The following is a 24,807-nucleotide window of genomic DNA, read 5'->3' as shown; positions in this document are numbered from 1 at the left end:
GAACGTCAACAATTTTAATGATAAATTGTCTTTTTTTTCTTAAAGTAAAACCCCAGGTTCCAGCTTTATTTAAACATTTGCTGATTTTCTTTGTCATATATTTAATAATTTTTTTTTTTTGACATAATATGCAGATGTCATTTTTTCACCCTTTTCTGAGATCCAGAAAATAATCTACAGATAAAGAAAATGATTAAGGCGTAGCGTTAAATATAACATGCATGAAATGGCAGATGTACCGTTGACTAAAATTTTTTTTACGTAAGCTTTATGCCTAAATGCCATCTGTGCACAGAAAACGTATCCAGCTGCAATGTTCTTGCAAAATAAATTTCAATAAGCATGCTCATTAAAAATGCAAATTGGTTCAGTAAAAAGTGGCACCATCTTTATTCATGTTACAATTTGACAATGTCTACAGCATGGAAAGCAAACAAGTGTAGAGTACAGGAAATTGCAGACAAAATAGATAAGTTCAATATCATTTGTCAAACCTCTAATAAAATGTCAAAACTAATGTCTAGCTACAAGTTTCCATTTGTGAGGAGTTACTCAAACTATCCAGATTTATTTCATCCAACTACTATATATAATCTTACAAATTAGACAAGACTATCCTGTATCTGGTGTTTACAAGAGTCCCAACTTAAACATCCCCAAATCCATTCTGAAGGGTAAAAGTTCCCACATCTCTAGAAAACAAAAGGTTCAATATGAAGAAGAAATGTATCTTACATTCTGCATGTTGCACAGAGTGGTAATGTGGTACAACTGTGTGTGAAGGGACTGATATAAACAAGAGAAAGCACACACACGCTGAGACACACACACACACACGCTGAGAGACACACACACACACACACACACACACACACACACACACACACACACACTTTAAACTGGAGACACAATGATACACATCCAAGCCATAAAAATCAAAACCATCAAAAAATAAAGGTTATGTTTATTTTTGTCTGTCAGGAGATTGAATATTTTGATAGATTTGAGTGTTAGGAAAAAAAGAAGCAAAGTGTAACTGATAAACTTATAGACTACACTATTAAAAATGCAGAACATCTACATTTTTTTTTATGCACAGGAATGTTGGACATTTCATTAAAAAATACAAAAATAAAATAAAAAAAAAAAGACATCCATAATCCAGATTTATAGTCTGAAGGGGATGAGTTAGACAGGGGCAGAAAGGTTGAGGGTGGGGGGGGGGGGGTGGGGGTCAATCTGAGTCTGCTTCAATCTGAGTCTCCTGGGTCTACAGCAAATGACCAGAGTACTGCTTCACACTGAAATAAAAAGAGTGAAAAAATAAATAAAATACACAAGAAAATTGCAATTCACAAGTCGATAACAGTGTAAATATAGAGCTATCAAACTGTGGGAGGATGAAGTCTTGGGAGGAAACGGATGAGGAAGCATAGCAGGAAGAGAGACAGACAGTGAGTAAGATAGACAGGCAAAGAGGAAGACGGGGGAAGATATGAGATAAGTGGCTGAGGGACAGCGAGGAAGAGTACGAAAAAAGGGGGTGTAGTTAGTCCTTGTGTCCAAGCAGGTGCAGCACACTGAAGAGGGAGGGGAAGAAGGAAGGAAGGAAGGAAGGAAGGAAGGAAGAGGGAGGCAGGGTTAGTTACCATGGCAACACTTCACTGCTCATGAGACAGCGGCGGCAGGTCTACAGTTGTATTAGCGCATTCGGGCTAAGCTCGGATAGCATCAACAAGGAAGTAGTGTGCATTATACGTGCCTACTGGTTGCCAAGGGAGACAGAAGAGGAGGAGCCCGTGCTATTTGGCAGACTGTGATTTGTTGTCGGTTGATCTAACTAAAAACAACAAAATCACTAGTCTTCCACACAGCAGCAGCCAGGGGAAGAATCAATCCACTCCCTGCTTCACAGTGAAACGGCTTTGATGGCAAAGACATTTTATTTTTAGTTTTGTTTTTTTACTTCTACCAATCATATTTAATGAACAAATGTGACAGTCAAACAAACATGTCAATCACATTGATCCTTTAAAACAATGCAATAAGTACCACTGACTTTGCCTACTCCTTCACAGCCATTTCATGCAAGAGGAAGGTTTGAACTAGTTGCAGGTTGCATGGGGAAGAAAGGAAGGGGGTTAGTGGAGAAGAGACAGCAGGCAGAAACGCATAACCCAACAGAAAGTGGGTTAACTAGAATTAGGATGCAATTTCAGAAAAAACACAATAATGCATTTACAATCTTAACAAAATCTATGAACTATATACATTTTTGGTGGGTTGAAAGAGAGGTAAAGTAAGAAAGCATCTTTTAAATATCTGGGAGGTCTTTTTAGTTGGCATGAGTTTACAAGACAGCAGTGTTGCATCACCTAACATTTTTATGAGGCCAGGTTAAGAGCCAACAGGACAATGTCAGAGGTTTTGAAAGGGTTATACTCTAAGAAGACAAGATAGTCAGTTTGATGGAATAAATTGTTCAACTACAACTAAAAAGGTGCTGAGTCAAGAATTTCATCCATTAAGATGATAGTAAGTGTAATACAGTAACTTGCCTGTTCTGTAGAAGGTACTGGGCGTTCTGGATCTGATCCTGGGTGCCAGTAATCGTAATTATTCGGTCCTCAGAACCTTCCAGTGGCTCATCGATCTTGATGGAGGCTCCTGACTCATGGCGGATCTGTTTAATCCTCTGGCCTCCCTTACCAATGATAGAGCCTGCCAGCTGTCGGTGGGGTACGGTGAAGAGAACGAGAGGGGTGGGGAGGAAACAAAAACAAACATGCAGAGAAACATTTTAGGCAATGGGTGTACCAAATTCCCCGGTCAGTCCTTGTTAGGGCAGCCTACACTGTTGTTGGGTCCTATCTGCATCCTTAGCTGTGCAGCAGGCACATCGTAGCAGTTTCATTCACTATACCAGGAATACATGCATGGAACTTAATGTGTTATGTACGATGTTTTCAATTAATTGTAGTTTCAAATACATGTATAAAATGTCAAAAGATGAATCATACGAATCTCAAATGATTTTGTTAACACTGAAAGACTACTATGACCTTGTTTTGTTTAAAGTCAATGTGTGAGCGACTACCTTCAACTGGAATACTGGTCCTGTCAGTTGCTGCACAAATAATGGACTATGACACATGGCTAAATGTAATTTATATGATGATAATGAGAGAGCGCAGATGACATGATCACATATGGCAATGTAGGGTTTTTACTCAGTCTGACTGAATGTTGTTTATGACATGAGGGTATAGTGGGTGAGGGACGGTGATCTTTCTTTGGAGTGCCAGTTTGTATGTTATGTTGTGGTAATTTACTCACATCTTTAGGGATCGTCACTTGTGTGGTGATGACAGGGCCACCCATGTCATTATAGGAGCCACGTCCACCTGATGGTAAGAGGGAGGGGGAAGAGGTAAAGACCAAAGGAGACAAGCATGGAAAAAGAGGAGTGTAGAAAAGAGTAAAAGTAAGTTGAGCCCTAAAAATCAATACTTGGCTGCCAGCATTGCACAACAAATTTTTCTAATCTTACGAGCTGATAGAAAAGTATAGAGACTTACCTGACTGGTAGCTATCCCAGGAAGAACTGTTGTCTAAGCAGGAGAGAAGGCAATAAAAAAACACTGAATCAATGTAAACATTAAAACAAGTTATTTCTGTGACATTTGTAAACAAATGACTCATCTCAAAACTAAACTTAAACATGTGACTAGCCATACATTTTCAAAAGATCTGTTGGAAAAAAAATATCCGAATGATATATAATTAGCTCTGCATGCCATCTTCAACATTTGTTGTAAACAGATAGTTTCAGTAAAATGTCATTCCACTAGAGTTTCAATAAAAAGCGCAATATTGTTGCAAATCAAAAGCCATAACACCTAATATGAGCTGCAAAGTCCTTTTAGCCACATTGTCACTGTAAAGTTTTTGGCATTTTGTCTATAAACACTACATTCAGACAAAATGCTTGATACAACAGTATGTTGAAATGAACACCGAGGGCTGCACACTAACACAAATTAACAGCCTTGAAACCACATTCATATGACAGAAAAAACAAGGCTTGGTACTTACCATATCCTCCTCCACTCTGTAAAAACAAACACAAACAGGTTACATACGGTATAGTTTATTCTTTTCATCTCTCTACAGATCCCCGATGAACGGACCGAGGATTGAAAGCACAAATGTATGGGTGATGCAGCAGCCTCGTCCATGGAGTAGACTCAACTAAAAGCCACCCAGTTTTCATCAATAAGCCAAACTCCTCCTCCTGCTCTCCCTCTCTCCATCCATCCCCCCTTCCCGTCTCTCCTTGCATCTCCATCAGCCCCCATTTTCACCTGCTATTCAGCTGCTGCTGTCACCAGGGCAACAGGCAATTCAAAAAGCTGTTGCTGAGCAACGGCAGGCAGTATCCTGCCAGCTCTCAGAGAGGGAGGGAGAGAGAGAGGGAGAGAGCGACCTTCCAGTCTGTCAACAAAGCGTTATTGCCTAGCAACCAACCATGGCCATCCCCACCATCGCCACCCCCAACATTCTCCCTCTCTTTGCAGGAAAAACAGGCTGGCCATGAAAAGTACACCGTTAAGAAGGCAATTATAGCTGATTATGGTCATTTGGTGGGATGACTTACACTATGCAAAAACTAGCTAGGATGCATGGCCAGGGCTCCAATGAGTGTGTGCTCACATGCACATAAGTGACCAGCTACAGTTGTATTGTCAATAAACTATTATTATTATTACTACAACACAATGGACACTCACAGCATATTGTCTAGAGCTAGGACCAACTAATGTGCAAGCCTAAAGATGCTGGCACCCAATGAGATGCTAGAACTGCATGCATTTAGCAAAGGGTCACTAACCATGTTATCGCTATAGCGATCTGGTCTGCCTCTTCTGTCACTGGTGACGAAAGAATGCCATGGGGGAGAGAGAGAGAGAGAGAGAGAGAGAGAGAGAGAGAGGTGGGGGTGGAAAGAAATAGAAAATGCTTAGAAAAAATAAAAACTTGACAGCATTCCAAAGGAAAATTCTAGTCTAGGTCAAACTGCACACACACGCTGAGCAAGATTACAGTATAAACACATTTCTTCTCAGCCATCTTCCCACACAGTAACAGGAACAGCTCTGACAGTGTTATGGTGAGAGAAGTGACAGGTGGTGGGGATGATGGTCAGAGCCAAGGGCTGCTGCTTTTTTGAGCTCAAATAAAAAGGAATTCGACACACCTGACACTAAACCAAGGCCAGGTCATAAACGTATTGTAGTTTTGGGGAGTGCAGAGTTTCCCATTTACGTGTAAAAGTCTGAAAGAAATGTTGCATTAATGTGCAATTGTACATATTAGAAAAATGTCTTCTCTAGTTACAAGCCAGTTTGGGAAAGCATGCCGTTTTGCAGGGGACTTAAGTGACGCATATCAGCTTTACATCAGCACATGACCCTCAAACCACCACCACAAATACTCTCTCAACCTGGACAAAACTGGGAGTGAATAGCAGATTGGATAGGTTATTAACAGAAAAGAGGAGGTAATACAACATTACTGCCATTCCTTACAAAGCACTCCAAAAAAGTGAACAGGTGAATAGGATCAGGGTAAGGGACTTGCGCAGGCTAGGGCACTACAGACAAAGCAATGGATGTTTTTAAAGGGGTGATAGAATGCAAAACCGATTTTACCTTGTCATAGTTGAAAAACAACTTTTGGAGGTTAAATAGGACATACATAGAACCTCAAAATTCCATTGACACCTCTTTCCTCTGCAAATCTCACAATTTGAAACTGCTGCTGAAAACGGGTGAATCTCAACAAAGCTAAAAGTTGACGTCAACTCCTTATTTGGCTCTAGTCTCTGTCACGCCCCAACATTTACATAGGCTACACCACTGACCTGAGGTCAGCTTAGTCTTCTGAATCTAGGTCACGCAGATCTCAAATTGTATACATTGTTCGTCTTCTATTTAATTACTAAATTCACTTATGAGACTCTTATGCGAGAAATCAACTATGTAGAGGTCAAATATGGGCCGTTTTACGAAAATTGATGGCTAATTACAAATTTTGTCCAACTGTGTGTTGGAGTTCAGCAGGAACTCAGCAGGCTAACTTGACAGCGGCCGGTGCTGCTTTGCCGCCTGGCGTGTCCTCCTTCACAGACCCTGGCCCGCTGTGAGCTAGATGGATCTCCGTCACAACAGGCAAAAGTGTTAGCTAAGCTTTGTAAGACCGTGACGAAATTCAAAGTGTAAATATACTATAGTTATGCCGAAAGTGTAGCTAGCTAGCCACAATATTTACCCGTAGGATTGAAGGGACACTAGCAGCTAACGAAACCCCGCACATTCACAAAAATGCATTAAATTGAAATCGGACACAAGCGTTAGCTTTGTAAGACCTTAGGGTAGCTGTAATATAAGTGGCATGACCATTCATTCAAACTGGAAATCTACTATAGTTATGCCAGCAGCCGGCCAGCTCTGCGGAGCCCCGGTAGTCCAGTAACCCAGAAACGGTGACTTTGTCCTGGGTATGGAGTACAGCGGGCTGCCGCTGACTCGTCAGACTGTGTGGACCTCCTGAAGTCTGACACGCCTTACCAAATTTGCAATTAGCCATCAATTTTCATACAACTGCCCATATTTGAGCTTTATATAGTCTCAGAAGTGAATTTAGTAACGAAACATTGCAGTGTCTGAAATATGAGACCTGCTGTCTCGTCTCCAATGTGTATGTGGTTCACTCAACCAATCAGCGCGTAGCTCATCTAAATATTACCCTATTAGGAGATCTTAAGGAACAGTGTGAAATACCCTATATAATCATTCTATCACCCCTTTAAGGCAGTAATTAGTATTTAGAGTTAGGGATGACAGGAGGGCAGCGTTTATACAGGGTTATTTTTTCACAAATCATTAGAAGAAGTAGGTAACCAGGCATATACAACAAACTGCAACATTTAAGTAGTAAGGCAGGAAAATATGGGATGTGTAGGAATACCTCAACACTTACAACTTAATTTGAATCCATCATAGCCAAGTATTTGTCACATTTGTAAATGGAAATTATGCTGAACGCCCGTCAGCGCTACTAAATAACATACTTCTTACAAAGAACAAAAGAGTAAAACTGTATTCTATAGGAAGCACCACCCAATGGTATTAATGAGAAATCTTTGCTTCAGTAAATTACCGTTACAGAGCACCTACATTATATTGTGGCAAGTGCATTATTCATTATACAATGACAAAAATTGCAAAGTATCTGTTAAGTTTGGCGGTTTAGGCAACGGTTTGGGGACAAACTTACTTTGACCTGTCGTCTGAGCCACGGTAAGAGTCATAGTAACGATCTTCTCTGTGGGCAAGATGGATATGGGAAAAAGACACACACAAACACACCCAGACATAGAGTGATGAGCACATAAAATTAATGAAATGATAACCATGAATACAAATGTTTTCAGAGGGGTGCATAGTGGGACACTGGATTACATGCAAAATACTCCACACTGTTTATCCTCTGAATTAGACGATGTAAAGCAAGTTTGGTGAATCTGTGAACATAGTGCACCTGAATGAAAAATAAGCACCTGAAGAGGGATTAATCTTTGTATATGCAGATGCAGGAAATGCTCTAGAAAAGGGAACTCTGAATAGATCCTATTTCTAAAATAATAAACAATTAAAATTTAAAATGTTAACAAGAGTAAAAGGACACTCCACTTCAAACTGATGAGTGGGATGATGCAGTCATTTGGCACTACAGTGATCAGTAAAACAAAAACTGTGTACAAGACTGTATCAGGCATAGAAAACATGCCCATTTCTAATATAAGAAATGTTTTAGGAAAACGAGTTAGAAACCAACCAACAAACTCAATTAAGTGGCCATGTTTATGCATGAGTAAAAGAAAAAGCAAAGTAAGAGAGCAACAGAGAAAAGAGTAGCTCGTAGATCATTTGTGTTCATATCTTACCCTCCTCTGTGTGGGTGTCCCATGGGCATGTTGCGTCCACGGCCACTCCCCCTGCCAACCCTACTTGGGTGGGGTGGAGGAGGACCTCGGCGGGGGCTCATCTCATCATACTCCCGGCGGGCAGGAGGCATGGGTCCCCGTCCACCTCTGCTAGAGGGCATTCGGTCAAACCCACGGTCTCCACCACTGGACCTGCCCGCACGCATGGGGAACCCTCCCATAAGCCTGCGACCGCCTCCCCTCTCTTCAAACATCACGGTGAAACCACCGTATTCATACGTTTCATCGTAGAAGTTCGGATCGTAGGGCTGTGCACGGCCCTTTATGGGAGCCTAAAAAGGATGACACAGGGAACAACTCAACTCACTTGCTAAAGGGCATTTGAAATGCTGTTTACAAGAACAGGTGTGCTGAAAAGAAATGTGCATCTATTACCAACAATTCAATATTCCCGACATAGAACACAATCTTACTGAAAAGGGCATTAAATGTTCTGATGGATCTCCAACAAAAAATTTAAATCTGCTAGAGCATGACATGCTGTTGACACATTAGTTTTCCCCATTTAAGTGTCCTACACTAGGCTATAGATTTTATATTTCCAACCATCAAGGTATCTTCAATCAGAAAAGGGATTAAATTAATGGTTTTATTGCAATTCCTCAAAGTATAAAACTTGACAAATCACAGAAAAGGCCTCTCAACCACAGTTAAAGATACTTACTTCAGCAATGAGCTCCAGCATAGTCTTGATACACTCCACCACCCTCTCCGTTTTACCGCCAACCAGCACCACTCGGTCTGTCGACTGAGGACAACACTCCTGAAACAGCTTAATGCTGGTCTTTGTGTTCTGGAGAGACAGACAGACACACATGATAATCACAGGAAAGGAGAAGGCTACTACATGATACAGCAGCTAATTCTACTGTAGAAAGAAATTACTTAAGCATTTCAAAACATCAAATCACAACTATGTCATTTTATGGGTATTTCCATATCTTTTAGGCACACATAAAAGACTGAGCCAGAAGAACAGTTAAATAAACAATTCAATAAACAAAAGCCTTACAAGACAAAAGATTACCAAGAGAAAAATTATATTCTGTCTGGGTACCTCCAGCTGGATTTAATCCAGCTATTTCATGGAGTGTATTCTTGTTACAACTGAAAAACTGGCAGCGACAGAAGGCTGTGTGAAAATCCATGTTGTACATTACTCACACATGCCAGTCGGTAAACTGCTTTGAACTGATTTAGTTGCAATAAACTGATCCCCATCCCTTGTATCAACATACCTCTCTCAGTTCCTTGATCTTGGCTCCCTTCACTCCAATGATTGAGCCAGCCAGACTCTGGTGGATCAGCAGGCGCAGCTCACAATCAAAATCCATGCCATTGTACTGCTGGTACTGAGCAGAACGTACAGCATGTTAATACTTATCTTTTTAGTTCTTAGAAAAACACAAACCTGCCAGAGACTTGTTACTTATAATTATAGCTAAATCGTCCACCAAAAAGGCAAGTTACTGTAGAAGACGACAGTAAGAACATATAACAATACGGGGAAAGAAAATATATTGTTTTTAATCTCATTTGAAAGTTCTTATTGAAAAATATTTGCACCAATTGATTGCAGGTACAGACACATGACAACAGTGTTATATATACAAAGCATCAAAACATAGTTCAGACACAAGCAGACAGGTTTTCAATCAGTCCAGTTTAACCCATCTAAACCACTTTATTTGCAAGTGAATAAAATGTTAAAACAATATCCAAATTTCAAAACACCGCGCAAAAAACTGTAAAAAAAAAAAATCGAACTATAAATGTCTTCAACACAATGAACATTTACAACACATAGCTTGGTGATAACCATTAACATCCACCATTGTCTTAACTTCCAAATAAATGGTTTAGTTCACTGGGTTCAACAGGACTTGACATGGAAAGAAAGAAACAAGTTCAACAAGTCCTCACCTCTTCCAGTGTTGGGATAATCTTCAGCAGGATTTCTCCAACTGTCTCGATGTCGGCACTGATGCTCAGGATGCTTCATAATTCACAGAGAGGGTGGGGTTGGGGGTGCCAGCAAGGCATACCAGGGGGGGGGGGGGGCAGGGGGAGGGACATTTCAGATTAGAGAATGACATGACATCCTTTTTTGCCATAAAAAACAGTCACACCCCATTTAACCAACTCACTACTGAGACTAACAACTAAACGAACTGCTGACATCCAGTGTTTTCTAAACTAGTCATGGTCATTGATAGTTCAACACTGTAACTGGAAAAAGTGGGTCCCCAAATAATGCGATGAAAAGAAAACAGTTGTTTGTCCAGAGAAAGGAAGAAAGGAGACAAGATGAAAAAGGGACCCAAAGAAAAGTGACTGCATTTGGTGACCACTAAAAGGCCAAGACAGGGAGGAATCTGGCAGGAATAGGCACCAAAGGTGCCGGAGAGAACTCTAAAGTCTGAAAGCATAGTTTGGTGGATGCACACCACAAAGACTTTGACTACAAAGACCCCAAATAAGGTGCACAACTTCGAAAGATCGGGGAAGATTGAGAGATCTAATGAACCCTCTCTTTTAATTTGTTATCATTTTTATCAAAATGTATCCAGTCTCTAAAAAAAAATAGGCTTGGGGCAATTTTGATGCTTCATTTGGCCAACAAATATTAAAATATAATTTTGTTGTCTGCACCCACCTATTTACATAATAACAATGAATTTACTGATCAAGAGAACTTAAGCACAGTTTGTAAATTAAAGTAGAATGGTAGACAGCTGAAGGAGAGTAACAGAGCAGATTATACCATGAAAAATGAAGTTTGCACCACTGGAGTTGATGCTTTTTAAGGGGATGGGAGAAGCGACAAACATAACACCAAAGAATGCAGGGATGAGTGGGACAGAGAGAGAAATAATCTGTACGTTCAGTAGCTCCAGCAGTCAATAACAACGTTCAGATGAAGCAGAAGGCAGGAAAGGAAAAACGACATACAACACTTAAAACCTAGCTTGCCTTTTGCGTTTCAGAATGGATGAACAATCAGTCTATCAGTATAATGAGGGCATCTCAAGGAAAGAATGGGATGGTGCCAGAAGCAGGTGAGCTTATGAAACTAAATAAAAAACCAAGAACACCAGTATATCCACTCTGAGGGGGGAGCGAGGTGGAAACGCGAAAGATAAAGGATAATCATTAATAAAAAATAAAATAAAAAACACTGACATTGCACAGATTATAGAAAAGATTTAAAAAGACTGGCAGATTTTGGAAAAACCCTGAACACACAAGCCTAAGTTTCAATGTGGACGTGACTTTAAAAATGGCATATAAAAGGATGTTGACATGGCTTTTACAGTCAGATTTGGAAATTAACGAATTTAGGCATTTTGACTCAGGCTAAAATACTAAGAACAGGTAGGTTAAAAATACAGTGACTTGACAGAGGCAGGATGACTATTTATTATTCATCTCTTCTTGTTTGTTTGACCTGTAGTCAGGCAGTGAGAGGGAGGAGCTTAGGGACATACCGCTCAGGCCCACTGCTGTCTGGGACTGACACACTGGCATTGTACTGGGCGTGGCATGGACAGGGGCCAGGGCCATTCGAGCACAGATGTCAATCAAGTAAGGCGCCCATTTAGGGACAGGGCACGATTATGGACAGGGCCAACCAGGGTGTCAGGTGGGCGGGCGCAGGAGGGGCCATCCAGAACATGGGCAACAGAGGAGGAAGTGGGCAAAAGTCAACAGTCAAATAATAAACAAGGGAGAGGGAAGAGGGAAGAGGAATACATTTTTAATATACAGGCTCTACACTGTTCAAATGTGACTTTGATTCTCTCAGAGATTGGTTTGTCAAAGAGAGAAAAAGAGGAAAGGTGACATTGGAAAATGGGTAATGGCATATTAAGAACATGATAAGTTCAATGTTGGGGAATAGACCAGAGACAGAAAGAGGGGTAGAACAAATTGTGGAGGGCTAGAGAAAGAGGCAATGACATTGAATGAATTAAGAATTGGTCAGGTTGCCTTAACACTTATAAAAAAATATATTAGCTGGCTTTGCAGGTGACCTCATAAACACTGCACTGGGCCCATACATTTAAATCAACAAGAGCATCAGTGTTGCCATGACAGCATTGATACAATAAATTATCAATATGGAGAAACAAATGGGCATGAAATTGGAATTTTGTGCCAAGGGCCAGTTTAGCTGAGGTAATTACATGATGTTCATATAAGAATTAAGTGTGTCAGACGTTTTAATGAACAGAGGGCTAATTTCAACACAGGCATCAGCTAACCCTTGTTTACAAGTTTTAAACAGTTATCCAGGGTAAATGTTTGTACATGTTCATGTGTTTTTACAAACTATAAAAAGGAGGCTGGGTAGTTTGGGAGGCTGAAAACCAGTGGAGGGAAAAATAAATACAAAATAAAAATTCAGGGCGTATGAAATGTATAAAATGTACTCACGTCTGTACGAAGGGCTTTGATGTTTTTGCCACCTTTCCCAATTACAGCTCCTGCATTCTGAAAATACAGAGAATACTTACAAAAATGAAAGCAAATAAATGAGAAAATGTAAAATAATAGCACCGCAATTATTAGACAATGTGCAAGAGAATATTACAATAAGTATCAGGAAAATAACTGACTGCAAGAATACCCTTAATAAAAGGATGGATAGTCGTTATTAAAAAAGGCAGAAATGGGATTAGGGCATCAAAAAGAAAACTTAAAAAAAAGGAAAGAAATTAGTCTTATTGAAGGAGTACAAAAAAGAAATATAGAAATACAAATGAATACATGAGGGTTCGACAACGTGAAATGAAAGGGGAGTCGATTTACTTTGCTCTGCAGGAGGATGCGAAGCTCAACCATCTCGTCTGAGTTCCTGGAGCGCTTGAATGATTTCTGCTCATCTGCATCCTCAGCAGGGCGCTTACCTGGCATAGGGAGATAAAAACCCACACTGACAACAATGCATAAACAACCCTCAACTAGACAAAATGAAATCATCAAAAAAGACCACAGAAAGCAGTGAAGAACAGAATCATAAGACCTGTATTTTAAACTCATTGTTTTTTCATATAAGCTAAATCTACACAGATCATTGTATGAAAAACTAGAAAGAAAGATATTTTGAAAATTCTTCTATTAAAGCAAACAACCACAACGGTTGCACAAACATTTTTGGACATCAACCTATAAGAAATACCAAGTGAAAGATTTTAAATGATAGATAAGTTGCACTAAATTTTTGAAAATCTGAGCTGTAAGTAATCAGCTACACAGACACTGCCATTGCTATCCTTTCATTAAATAACAAATGTAGATACATTTGTAAAACTGGTGCATTTTGACAACATAACCAACAACGTAAAGAAGCTATGTTTATACCGTTAGTCTCTGTGTTGCCAAATGAAGTATCTTCTTGCTGTTCAATTTCTGTCTCCATGGTCTTTTGACAGCGAAAGAGGTGGGGTGGGCACCTCGGTCTGGGGAACAGGTGGCAGCAGCAGGGAGAGAGAAGCAGAAAACTGGCCCCTGTGAGCTTTGGAAGTCTGTCAGCATTGTGAAAAAGGGAAAAAGAAAGAAACAAGACAATTCAAGCTGTGTGCTGGAGATCCGGCTATTCGAGAACCCGGGATGACATGATGAGAAACAACTAGAGAGAAAAACTGACAGAAAATCGGCACTCACCAATATTTATTACAGGGACAAGGGCGTGTTGATAGGCGGAACTAAATAATCAAGGACCAAACAGATGCTGCGACCTGTGGTGGAGGGAGAGGCTAGTTGAAATACTGAAATGTTTTAAGAAAAAAGCTCAGTGATAGCAAAGTTTGAAACACACCAATTATGATCATATACATTTTATTCCTATGTTTGAATCGCTGATATTGAGATTTAACTTTACATGTCAACTAGGCTCATGAGCATCCATCTATCCAGCGAACGTTTCGAATAGCATTATTTGAAGGGACACAATCATCATTATAATGTTATCAAGAGTCATCGTATCGGATTGTTTAGCATTTTTTCGGATTAAAGGAAGTGTGCGGCAGGTCCTACAATAAAGAGATTAGTTAATCAGACAGTGATGTACGAAAATATTAACGTTAGATACAGAAATAACGTTAATACTTAGCTAGCTAACGCTACTGCTAACCTTAACAGGCAGACAATGCAAATTCTCAATTTCAAGCAATGTAACGTTAAACCTAATAACGTTACCTGACGCCAGAAATTGAGTACTTGTGTGTGTGAGCAAATTGACCCACAATATGAATAACGTTACAGTTTGATTATATATTTAATTCAGTTGGTAACGTTAACTGTTGTATGCAACATAACGTTAGCGTTAATCGCAATATTAACGAAACGTTACACTGGTCGGTTCGGCCCTAATAAACCCATCACTGTCGTGCCAATAATTACGTTAAAGAACACCCTCTAGTATACTATTGTTTAATTAACAGTTAACGTTATACTAGCTAGCCAGCTATATGCGGACATTGACCAAACCGAAAGTGAGCTAACTTAGCTCCACTGAAGCTAATTAGCTGACCAGTAGCTAAACCTCTGGGTTGCAAGCTAGCTAAATAGCCAGAGGGCACTGGGTTAGCTCCGAGCTTCGCCGTGTAACGTTACGAACTAGCAATTTCATTCAATGCCGGTCGTACACTCTTTCCAAACACTTAGCTAGCTAACTAGTTACATAAGAGGCAAGGCGTGTGTCACTTATTTAACACGAGTGGGTTTATACAACATGACCAATCGATCAATACAAAGACCAGCCCGAGCCACTCAAGCTAGCGGATAGCTAATTTCGCCATGTTGCCATAAAGTCGGTTGAGCACAAGGGGAGCTAACGTTAGCCAGGCCAGCTAATTAGGCAGCGTCGTACCAGACACAAAATAAGAAACAAAGTTGACTGCTAAATACATATTTCTTGTTATAGTACCTGTGCACTTCAGCTAAATTAGACTCAATGTGGCACAGAAAAAAGGAAAATACCGTCAAAACACAAACCTGCAGTGCAACACCTCGCTCTTCCCCCTTCCTTCCTTCTCTACCGAACATGGAAATGCACCAGTTTAGCTAAAGTGTGCCCATTGGTTGAACAGAAGGCAAATCAAACAGGCGAAAGTCACAATTGGCTAGTAGAGACGTCAATCATAGGAGCTTAGGCGTTTCCAACGCGACAAGATAAGGAGCCAGATCCGCAATTTACTGTTGTTGCTCAAGTCATTCCTGTTTATAAGGTATGATCAGCTAGGCTAATGTTAAGTTGTGGCTTTTTAAGTACTTGTAGAGGCCCACTTGTTATGTTTAAGAACTGTTGTTGTATATAAAAGCTTCTATGGTCATGTTGTATGGACACAAAGCTAAGTGACAGTAGCACCAACATTGCTAAATTGGGTCAACTTTGGCGCCTTGGCTACTTTCCACAACACTTCGTGAAAGAGGCTGCCTCCATGCCTCTAAGGTAACTTCTAAATCAACACTCACTTGAACATATTTTTATTATTACTTAGTTTGTGATTTTGTTATTCTGTCGGTCGGTATCCCTGCCTGCATTTTTTGCTCAATCTCGCTTTCTCCTCCACAGTAGCCAGACGTGACCATCTGCACAGGGCTTATCAATGTGACCACAGAAAAATAACAGAAAGCAACCCTTATATGTTCTTTTATCATAATAAAATAATCTCTCTGTCGATAAATCATCACAAGATTTAGTGTCAAGTGGTTCTGGAGATACAGAGAGAAGATGACCCTTTAACATATAGATTCCCTTTAAAAGCACTTAGGGATTGCAGGGTGCTATGCAATGAATTCAATTAAATGTAACATTTGAACCACTACTTGTATACTAAAAACCTTAATTTACTAAACGTGTCAACGTGTAATCCAGTGTAGAGTCATTACTGATAAATTATACGGAATATGAATAACAGAACTGTCTTTATATAATAATAGATAACAGTGGAGGAAATATAAGAGTCAAATACACAAAAAGGAAGAGGATGGCCCCTGAGATTGAGGCAGTGGTACGTGCTACCCAAGCCTGGCTGCAGTCCTGGCACGTCCTTGTGCCTTTTGCCTGGCTGGAAGCATGCGTGGAGTGGCTGCAGGAAGAGGCAGGAGGAGCAGGTCGTCTGTCACAGCAGCAAATCAACCAACAGGTAGACAGAATGTCTGAATGTCTCACTGTGCAGCTGGATGCAAAATGATCAAAGTCTAGAATTTGCTCAGTTGTCACGAGACAGCTCAGTTGTGACTATGATGTGACTTAAGTATGGGACTTGGGCCACGTGATAACAGGTGGTCTACTGGAGGGGGGAGATGGTGACTCCTGTCTGTGTTCCAAGATGGTCTCTGTTATTGGATGTGAATGTCCTCTTGATCTTTCTCCGATCATCCACGGACTCTTGGTTGATGACGTTTGACAGATGTTTACAGACAGCTGATGTCTGTTTCAAGTTTCAGTCTTTGCAATCTTTGTGTTCCCCACAGCTGTGTGGAGCTGAAACAAATTAATTCAATCAGTTAATCAACAGGAAAAAAATGAATTTGCAGTTTTGATAATTATAATTTCAAATATTATAATATGATTTCTGATTGTCACATGTGAGGGTTTGCTGTTTTTCTCTGTTTTTGATTATTATTATTTTTTTACTGTTGGACATTTGCATTGGTCAACAGTTAAGTCAATAATTAAAACAATAAGAGACTATCTTGCGATGGGATCACACCAGTCGCGACGCCAAATCTTTCCTACTTCTTACCCCCCTTGCTTGGACCACACCCATTTTCGAACTCTGCCTTTATCTTGATGTCAACTACACACCTGTTAGGTTTCATGACTTAATCTTGCACAGTTGCAAGACGCTATCTTGGTGACTCCTGGCAAAGTACTCAAAACTCCCTCTGTGGTAGTTGCCGCTAGAGTATGTGTCTCCAGGACCCTATTTTGCCATGATGACACACACACAGACTCACAAGGGGAAAGCAATACCAGCGTCGCTGTCACGGCTGGTAAATATGGTGTCATACACCACTCCGCTTTACCTCTCTGGGGTGATACTGTCTTTAGGGTGTACCACTCTAGACGTAGTAACCCAGATTAAACTGAATAATCTCACAGCAGATGGTTTGTATCTCTTTTTTTCTTGAATGGAAGGAAATTCCAGGATCCTTGCACGCTAAATAGACACAACAACTTTTTAACTTGGCATGCCAAGGATGCACACAATGTAGGACCCAGTAAACAAATATTGTTGAACCCTATACAAATGTGCAGTGCACAGAAAGCAACTGATTGAACCTTGGAGAAGATAAGCATTAAAAGCCCAAGACCATTCACAGCTCTACTACTGTCAGCTGAGAAGAAGAAGATAATGCTATATGTACAGTGGGTGGTGATCGGCAAAAGTGGGCAATTAAGGAGTGAAAGTACACCTCCTGGTCTGACAAATCCTGGTTTCCTGTTACTACATGCTGATAGCATGACCATTTTTTGTGTGTAAACAGCATGAATCCATCTTGCCTGGTGTCAGCTGTACTTGCTGGTGGTGGCGTCATGTGGGGTATGTTTTTCTGTATCATTTGTACACCACAGTGTACCTAAATATTGTTGCTGAACAGCTGCATCCCTGGCCAATGTCTAGCTCTCTCTTTTTTATAGATACTTGAGGAGGATAATGCTTTATTTCTCAAGGCACATATCATCTTATGATGGTTCTAGGAACATAACGGTGTTATCAGATCATTCAAGTGGCCCACATGGTCACTAGATCTCAACCCAGGATAGCACTTTAACAATGTAGATTAGGAAGTTCAATAGGGCTGGGTACCGAACTCAATACTTTTGAATGCCTCGTCATTCAATACCCAATTTCAATACATATAAGGAGTAAATTCCAGCAGTGTCAGTGAGCCAATATCTAATAATGTTTGTGATTGTCTGTCTAATGTTACACGTCGTAGAGACACGCAGGAAAAACTCTGCGTTACACAGAAATGATCACCTAGTAGGAGCGGAAAAATAAATAATATGATTTGTGCCGTAATGTTGTCATTTACTTTGGTTTTTATAAAATTGGTATCAAAAAAACTATCATTTAGTTACCGGTATTCAAGTTACGGTATTGGTATTGGTACGAGTATTGGATATTTTTTAACGATACCCAGCCCTAACGTTCAATAGCTTAAACCCTTATGTGTCTCTCAATGCATTATGTGAAATTGTAGGCACTGGACCAGTGGCTGTTGACTGACCTGAGAGACCTGGGCTATCCTGTTCTTCCTGAAGGGCTCTCTCAGGCCCAGAAGACTGAACTCAGCGGTACCTTCTGTGTCCAGGTACAGGCTTGTTGATCATATATTTCATGCTATATGTTTCATCACATCCGATTACTATTTATGTTAGGGACAATTCCCATTGATTAAAATACCCCCTTAAAAATCAAAACAACCTTGTTAAAAACAAACCGCATGCTGAGGACAATATAGGCAACTACAGAAGAAGACCAGTGAGAAGGAGGGGAAAAGACAAATATCACATGTAACAACAACACACATGCACAATCATGTAACGGTAAAAATAGCAGTTTGCATTGAGCAAATAAATTATTAGAATCTTCCTATTGCATTTGTTTAATGGAGCTGTCGGGTTACAAATCCCTTAAATATGCAGAACATAAAACATACTTATATATACTTTCTGTCATATTTGCTAAAACTGAGTAAAAGCAGGTAATTAAAACAAAATTCTGGCTCTTCTGGCACCACCTACAGCCTGTAGTGTAGATTTGTATCCAATAAAAAACGATATTATCACAATTTATATGCAGGGAAAAGTCAACATAATCCAAGGTCCCACTCTGTTTTAGGTTGACTCATTTCTGGACACCAGTCAGCCTGCGTATGGTCAGTTGCAGAAGTGGAGGGGCTCAGATTGTGCCAACGACGAGGTGTCTGCTGTCACACAGGCCACTCAGAGGCCCTGGGAAGCCAGAACAACCCGTATGCTAATATTGCAGGTCAGAGGCACCTATGAAATAAAGTTTTATTTTTCTTTTCAACCTCTGTTGTGTGTTTGCTTAGTTTTATTGAGTCTATTAATATTGAACATTTTAGGGAACAGCTATTTTTTCGCACAAAAGTATGTCGAACAATAGTACACAGTGGCCTCCATGTTTTTTTACTCATGCGAGTAAGATAACCAGCCAGAAGCAAATATTTTTTTTCTGTAGGATCGAGAATTCATTGGTTGGGTTGGTTAGGGTTAGGCAGAGTGATACATATCTCTATGGCTCTGGGGTTAGGAAGTCAGGGTAAGCCAATCAGAGGCAAAGTAAGTTGTAAGGCAGAGGAGGGCGGGACGTGCCATCGGCATCCTGGGGAAAAAAATAGTGACTCACTCCTGCCTGGACTGACTCATAGAGACTCCTGCCTTTATTAGTGAGATGTGTTTGGTTGGGTAGAATAATGAAGCATTCTACTTCTCTTCCTAACTGAATCAAAGTGGACAGGTACAATCAGTGGGAGCATATTAAAGAGTAAATTGATGATATATAAGGTGTGGACTGTAATTCTCACCTTAAGTAATACAATTGTGACTGCTCTATGGTTTGTAAAGAGTAGTGCTAGTGTTGCTTAGAAACATTGCAATGGCTTTCTTCTTATTCTTCTTCTTCTTTATTATTATTATTATTATTACTGTTTCTGAGACCTGAAGTCTCACACTTGCATTGGATAATTGTGCAATTTTCTATGTATATTGTTTTTCTCCCTATCAAATAAACCTAAAGGAAATTCCAGGAGTTATCGAATGCAATGAACCATGGCAGCTTAAAATGCACTGGAATTGTTATCAAAGCTTTGCATTTTGAAACGTCCAGGCCAGTCAGCATATACTGTGTATATATACCATAGACTTGTATACACATAAATGCATAAAACTGTTTTATTATTTTTTACTTTTACAGTTTAGAGAAACAAGGCGAGGGCAGCAATAATGTTGAACCTTCTTTTGTAATATTTTGAAAATGTAAATCTCTCTCTGTTGCACAGGTGACGGATGGAGTCCAGAGCTTGGAGGCCATGGAGTATCAGTCCATCCCTGCACTCAGCACAGCTCTCAGGTCTGTGAAACATTGAACTGCATTGTGGTGTTTTTTTACTGCTACCGACGTGTTTTGGTTACATCTTTCTAGCAACTGTGTCTCTAGTTTTACAACAAAAAATGTGTTCAAGTTAATGGAAGCTAAGGGAAACATAGGGACTGCTGTAACTTATTTATATGTTAATATAAAGTTACTGTAAAAAAACACAATTGATTTTCTGAAACTTTTGTACCATATTTTTGAAAAAGGAAACTATATTTTCCATTGGGATTGTTGGCTCTTAACCCTCAGGCCTGGTGTGAAGCTGCAGCTGCAAGGGCAGATGGTTTGCAGACTTGGGATGCTTCTGTTGGGTCCGTCCAACATCAAGATCCTGGGTGGTGAAGTAGAGGACCTGGTGGAGAGGAATAACCAGGTAAACAATTGGTTTCTATTGTCTGTCAAAAGCAGATTTAAGCACGTTTATGTTTTCTAAAGTTTTGTTACAAATTTGGTATGAATACTATTTGGACCTAATAACCTTTTTGATTAATTTTTCATTTAATACAGTGTTGAGATTAAACCTAGTTGTTAAGCACCAGTTAGTTTTTTACAGCTCATGAAGCAAAGATGAAGACATAATCCCAGCTGGTTTCATACAGTTGTGTATGTATACAGATCCAGTGGTATATTTCTATACTACAGGGCAGGGTGCTGTGTCGGACGCTCGGACTCCCTGAGGAGCAGCAGGAGAGGGCGGACGCCCCTCTAGCACCACAGCAAGGTTTATTTAATTTAATTCAACTCTTTAGATTTGATATAAAATAAGGCCTGTTTAAGAATGAAAATGGATGCCTTATTGCTTAACTAAACTACACTTTTTTTTTTTTCTTCTTCTTTTTTTTTTTTACATAATCATGAATGATGTTGTGCCTCTTTTTGTTTTCTCTTCAGGTAACCTGGAAGTGGAGGAGCTGGATGATGCAGAGCTGTTGGCCAGTCTGGAGGCCCAGGTGGTGGTGGAAAGGGTTCCAGATTGGCCTGTTGGAGACAGTGGCTACGGGACGCTCAGTGAGACCTCCACTCAGTCCTTTAGAAGCTCTTCTGTCAGGAGCCTTGTCTCGACCGCCTCATCCAGGTGGGTGGTTAACAATGTGATGTCTTGACATTTTGATGCTGGATCTACTCAGTGTTTACCGTCGGGCATATTATATACCTTGACATTTAGAATTTTAGCATAATGTTTGGCTCCAGAAAAAAAATATCTGTATTTAACTTTCAGCTACTTTAGGAATCATTTAAAAGGGATAGTTTTCCTTAAAAAGGACCACCCAAAAATATATATCAATGTATGCTATATTTAGAATATTTTTACCGTTTTACCTTGCCGTCAGACAAAATAGCATACACTTACACTGATATACATTTTTTTTAGAAGGTCCTTTTTTTAGGTGGTCTTGTCCACAACAGTACATTGCTTAGCTTCCATGTCGGGACTCCTGCCTGCTTCTCCAAACTGGGGGTGTGCCGACCACCATCTACACCAATTATGGATAAGTACCTCGTACAACCCCACTTCAAAAGATCCGGACTATCCCTTTAACACTTTAATTCTACAGCCTAAGGGCAAACTTATATATACATATTCTTTTTTGTCATTGTTGGTGTTGCTGTCTTTGCCTGCTGTCCTGTGACCACCAATTTCCCGCACAGTCAGAAACAAATTAGAATATATTGCCACATGGGTTTGGGCGATAGGGAGAAATCAGATATCACAATATTCCTGACCAAATACCTCGATATCGATATTGCGGCAATATTCCAGGGTTGACAATTAGTGCTCTAACAAAATATCTTCACACTTAGATTTTAGATAAATAATCATCAGAAATGTGGACATAATCACTAAGTGGGGATAAGGCAAATAATAGAACAGCTAGAACAGTCTGGTAAGTTCAGAAAAGTGCATCACTTTACTGTAATGCAGCCTTTAAAACCAGTAAAAGACAACACTTATGTCATATCACAATATTACAATATCCAAAATCTAAGACGATATCTAGTCTCATATCACGATATCAATATAATATCAATATATTGCCCAGCCCTATTGCCACATAATTTTATCATTTTGACTTGAACGACAAGCTGTGGTGTCAAGGTATTGTAAATGTACCCACTTCACGCTGTAATCAAAGATTAAGACTTATAACTGACTTATAACTATCTTGGTCCCCTTGTTTCTGTAGCGTTAGTGCTTTTACTTTTTTCAAAAAGACTCCTTACTATTCTGACATGAGATTTGAATTTTTAGGGTATGCCTCTAGCATAATGGGCCCACCAACACTGTTAAAAACACTTGCTGGTTTAAAGCTATATTAACTCAGTCTAACATTTTTGGTTGGTCTCTTGTAGAAGTGAAGCCTCTGCCCGCTCTTATAGAAGTGGTTTGACCCAGAGCAACAGAGGTGGTTCAGTCCAAAGTCATCGCCATGGTAACAAACAAGAGGATTCTGACCTCTTTGACTCCGCGATTCAACAAGAGATCCCAGAGCACAACATGGCAGACGAAGACTTTCCTGATGAAGACTTTGACGATCTTCCCCTGGATGAGTTGGACAGTGTGATTTTTCAAGAAAGTACAAATGATGACAGCAGTCACAGAAGCACGCCACAGAACAACAACAGAATAACAGGACATCCTAATACAGCAACAAAAGCCCCAACTGCTCAGTTTGAGCAGCACACTTTGAATGACTGTGGGTCACAGCTTGGTTCAAGCAACTCCAGATCCACCACAAGGAAAAGAGACTATCAAGGCTGTACCATTGGCGCTACAGGGCAGTTATCTTCCCCAGCAGCAGCTTTAGAGCCATCCAATGATTTAGAATGCATTACTAATGATGAGACAGATTTCATGGATGAAGATATGGACTGCTTTTTCGTGGAGGTAGAAACCGCAAGGACTGGAGGGCCAAATCAGCTCCCTGTCCATCAGGGACCTAGTAGAGACAGAGAGAGAGCTACCAACAAAACAGAACTTTCATGCACCAGTTCTAGACTTACCAGCGACTCATCGAGAAGTGTAACAGATACTGCATTTGAGAGATCACGCAACACACCTCAGGGGCTAAATTACATCTCAAGCACTGCAGTATTTGATAGACCATCTGTTAAAACAGATCCACAGAGTGACAGCTTGGTCCCTGCTCTCGCTCGAACCTCTCCACCTTTTACATATTTATGCCTGCTAGAAGAGATGATGTCCAAACCACAGCCTCACACCATAGAGATCCGCGTCAAAGCTTTCATTGTGACTCTCTTGGGGAAACTGAGCAGCAGCAACGGTCTTTGGCGCGTCTGCGCTACAATATCCGATGGAAGTGGTTACCTGGACGTGGAGCTGTCCAATGAGGTTTTGACAGGCCTGCTGGGCTTCTCGGTGGTGGAGAAGGGGGCCCTGAAGCGTGACCCAGCCAGGAGAGGTGAGCTAGACATTGGGATGAGGAGGTGTCAGGAGGAGCTGGTGGATATGTGCTGTGTTATGACCGTCGTGGTTGAACCAGACGGCAGAAAAGCTGTGGTGACCAAGGCGGACCCCGTCAATGAGAAAATAGTCCAGGAGCTGGAGCAAAGGGTGCGAGATGGGAGAAAATAGACACAGAGGAGAGGTGGGAGATAATGAGAAAAACTACAGGCAGCGGAGAAGTATATTGCCCTCATACAGTGATGAAAAATTGCAAATATAAGCATCGCCTTAAAAATCTCCCTCATGTAATGAAACTAATGATTTTCTTTTAGGATTGGTGATAAACCTGCCCTTCTGCTTCAGATTTGGAAAGCATAATGTGTGAACTGGATGTCTGATGATCAGCAAGCAGTGTGTTGCAATGCATCCCATCTGCTATATGTGAATGTGACATTCTGCCATTTGTCGTTAGAGGATTTCATTCATTTATTCAGAGATATTTTCTGTTTGAAATGCACTGCATCTCTCCCAACCAAAGTAAACAGATCTATACTATCTGCACTGTATATTAATGATAGGATATCAGCATGTTAGTTTAAACAATCCAGACTTCACAATTATGTGAAGAGAAGAGTGAAGCATGTGAGATGAGAGAAGAGAATCGGGGAGAAAATAGTTCATAGTCTGATTGTTGTAATGAATTGCCAGCCTTTGAATTTATTCAAATCCATTTCAAATGATTGAATATCCAAGGGCAGCATGGGTATTTAATAAACTCCCCCAGAGGAGAATGAGAGGAAAGGGAGATAAAGGAGAGTCCATGAGCTTTGATTATTTCTTTTCATTATAGAGCCTCATCTATGTTTTTGTCTTTGATAAATATATACTGTATATATCACAAATGTGAAGCTTTGCCACAGTGTTTACTGTATACTGAAATAGAATTGTTCTTAAGGTTTTATAATTGTCTTTCACACTCTTTGACTAATAAAACATGACTGAAATGACTTTCCATTTCTCCTTGTCAAATGAGTATTGTATTCCTCAAGAATAACGAGAAAAATCAATAACTGGACAGAGTAGCAGTGTTTCATTTGGTTTGTAATAGCTTCATTAAATGCACCTTTGGGATATGCAGTTTAATCACACATACTGTAATGGTAATTAAAAGAGCCCTGCAGTATTATCTGGTC

General features: G+C 40.2%; 2 protein-coding genes across 8 annotated transcripts; one reads left to right on the top strand and one right to left on the bottom strand.

Moving 5' to 3' along the window:
* Positions 1-366: 366 nt before the first annotated feature.
* hnrnpk (heterogeneous nuclear ribonucleoprotein K) lies at positions 367-15,167 on the bottom strand. Of its 4 annotated transcripts, none has more exons than XM_028579352.1 (17): positions 15,068-15,167; positions 13,736-13,809; positions 13,433-13,596; positions 12,881-12,978; positions 12,506-12,562; positions 11,557-11,600; positions 9,992-10,064; positions 9,307-9,420; positions 8,733-8,861; positions 8,009-8,340; positions 7,339-7,386; positions 4,892-4,931; positions 4,096-4,111; positions 3,579-3,611; positions 3,337-3,404; positions 2,559-2,728; positions 367-1,301 (listed from the first exon to the last, which is right to left on the bottom strand). In XM_028579352.1, the coding sequence occupies exons 3-17, from the start codon at positions 13,488-13,490 to the stop codon at positions 1,271-1,273; spliced, it is 1,311 nt and encodes a 436-aa protein (XP_028435153.1). In that variant the 5' UTR covers positions 13,491-13,596; positions 13,736-13,809; positions 15,068-15,167; the 3' UTR covers positions 367-1,270. The 4 variants fall into 4 exon arrangements, with proteins under 4 accessions (XP_028435153.1, XP_028435155.1, XP_028435154.1 ...); XM_028579354.1 differs by having other exon boundaries at positions 9,307-9,414; XM_028579353.1 differs by having other exon boundaries at positions 15,000-15,072.
* Positions 15,114-24,622, top strand: rmi1 (RMI1, RecQ mediated genome instability 1, homolog (S. cerevisiae)). Of its 4 annotated transcripts, none has more exons than XM_028579349.1 (10): positions 15,114-15,524; positions 16,016-16,221; positions 18,290-18,400; positions 18,931-19,080; positions 20,114-20,184; positions 20,458-20,581; positions 20,851-20,929; positions 21,100-21,283; positions 22,561-23,816; positions 23,947-24,622. In XM_028579349.1, the coding sequence occupies exons 2-9, from the start codon at positions 16,063-16,065 to the stop codon at positions 23,801-23,803; spliced, it is 2,121 nt and encodes a 706-aa protein (XP_028435150.1). In that variant the 5' UTR covers positions 15,114-15,524; positions 16,016-16,062; the 3' UTR covers positions 23,804-23,816; positions 23,947-24,622. The 4 variants fall into 4 exon arrangements, 3 of the variants coding, with proteins under 3 accessions (XP_028435150.1, XP_028435151.1, XP_028435149.1); XR_003692662.1 differs by having other exon boundaries at positions 15,115-15,524; positions 22,561-23,853; XM_028579350.1 differs by having other exon boundaries at positions 15,114-15,300; positions 22,561-24,622.
* The last annotated feature ends 185 nt before the right edge of the window (positions 24,623-24,807 follow it).

The sequence above is a fragment of the Perca flavescens genome, chromosome 5 (assembly GCF_004354835.1).
Source record: "Perca flavescens isolate YP-PL-M2 chromosome 5, PFLA_1.0, whole genome shotgun sequence".
Classification (NCBI taxonomy): domain Eukaryota; kingdom Metazoa; phylum Chordata; class Actinopteri; order Perciformes; family Percidae; genus Perca; species Perca flavescens.
Note: the sequence above shows the minus strand (reverse complement) of the source record. Positions and strands in the feature narration are given on the sequence as shown.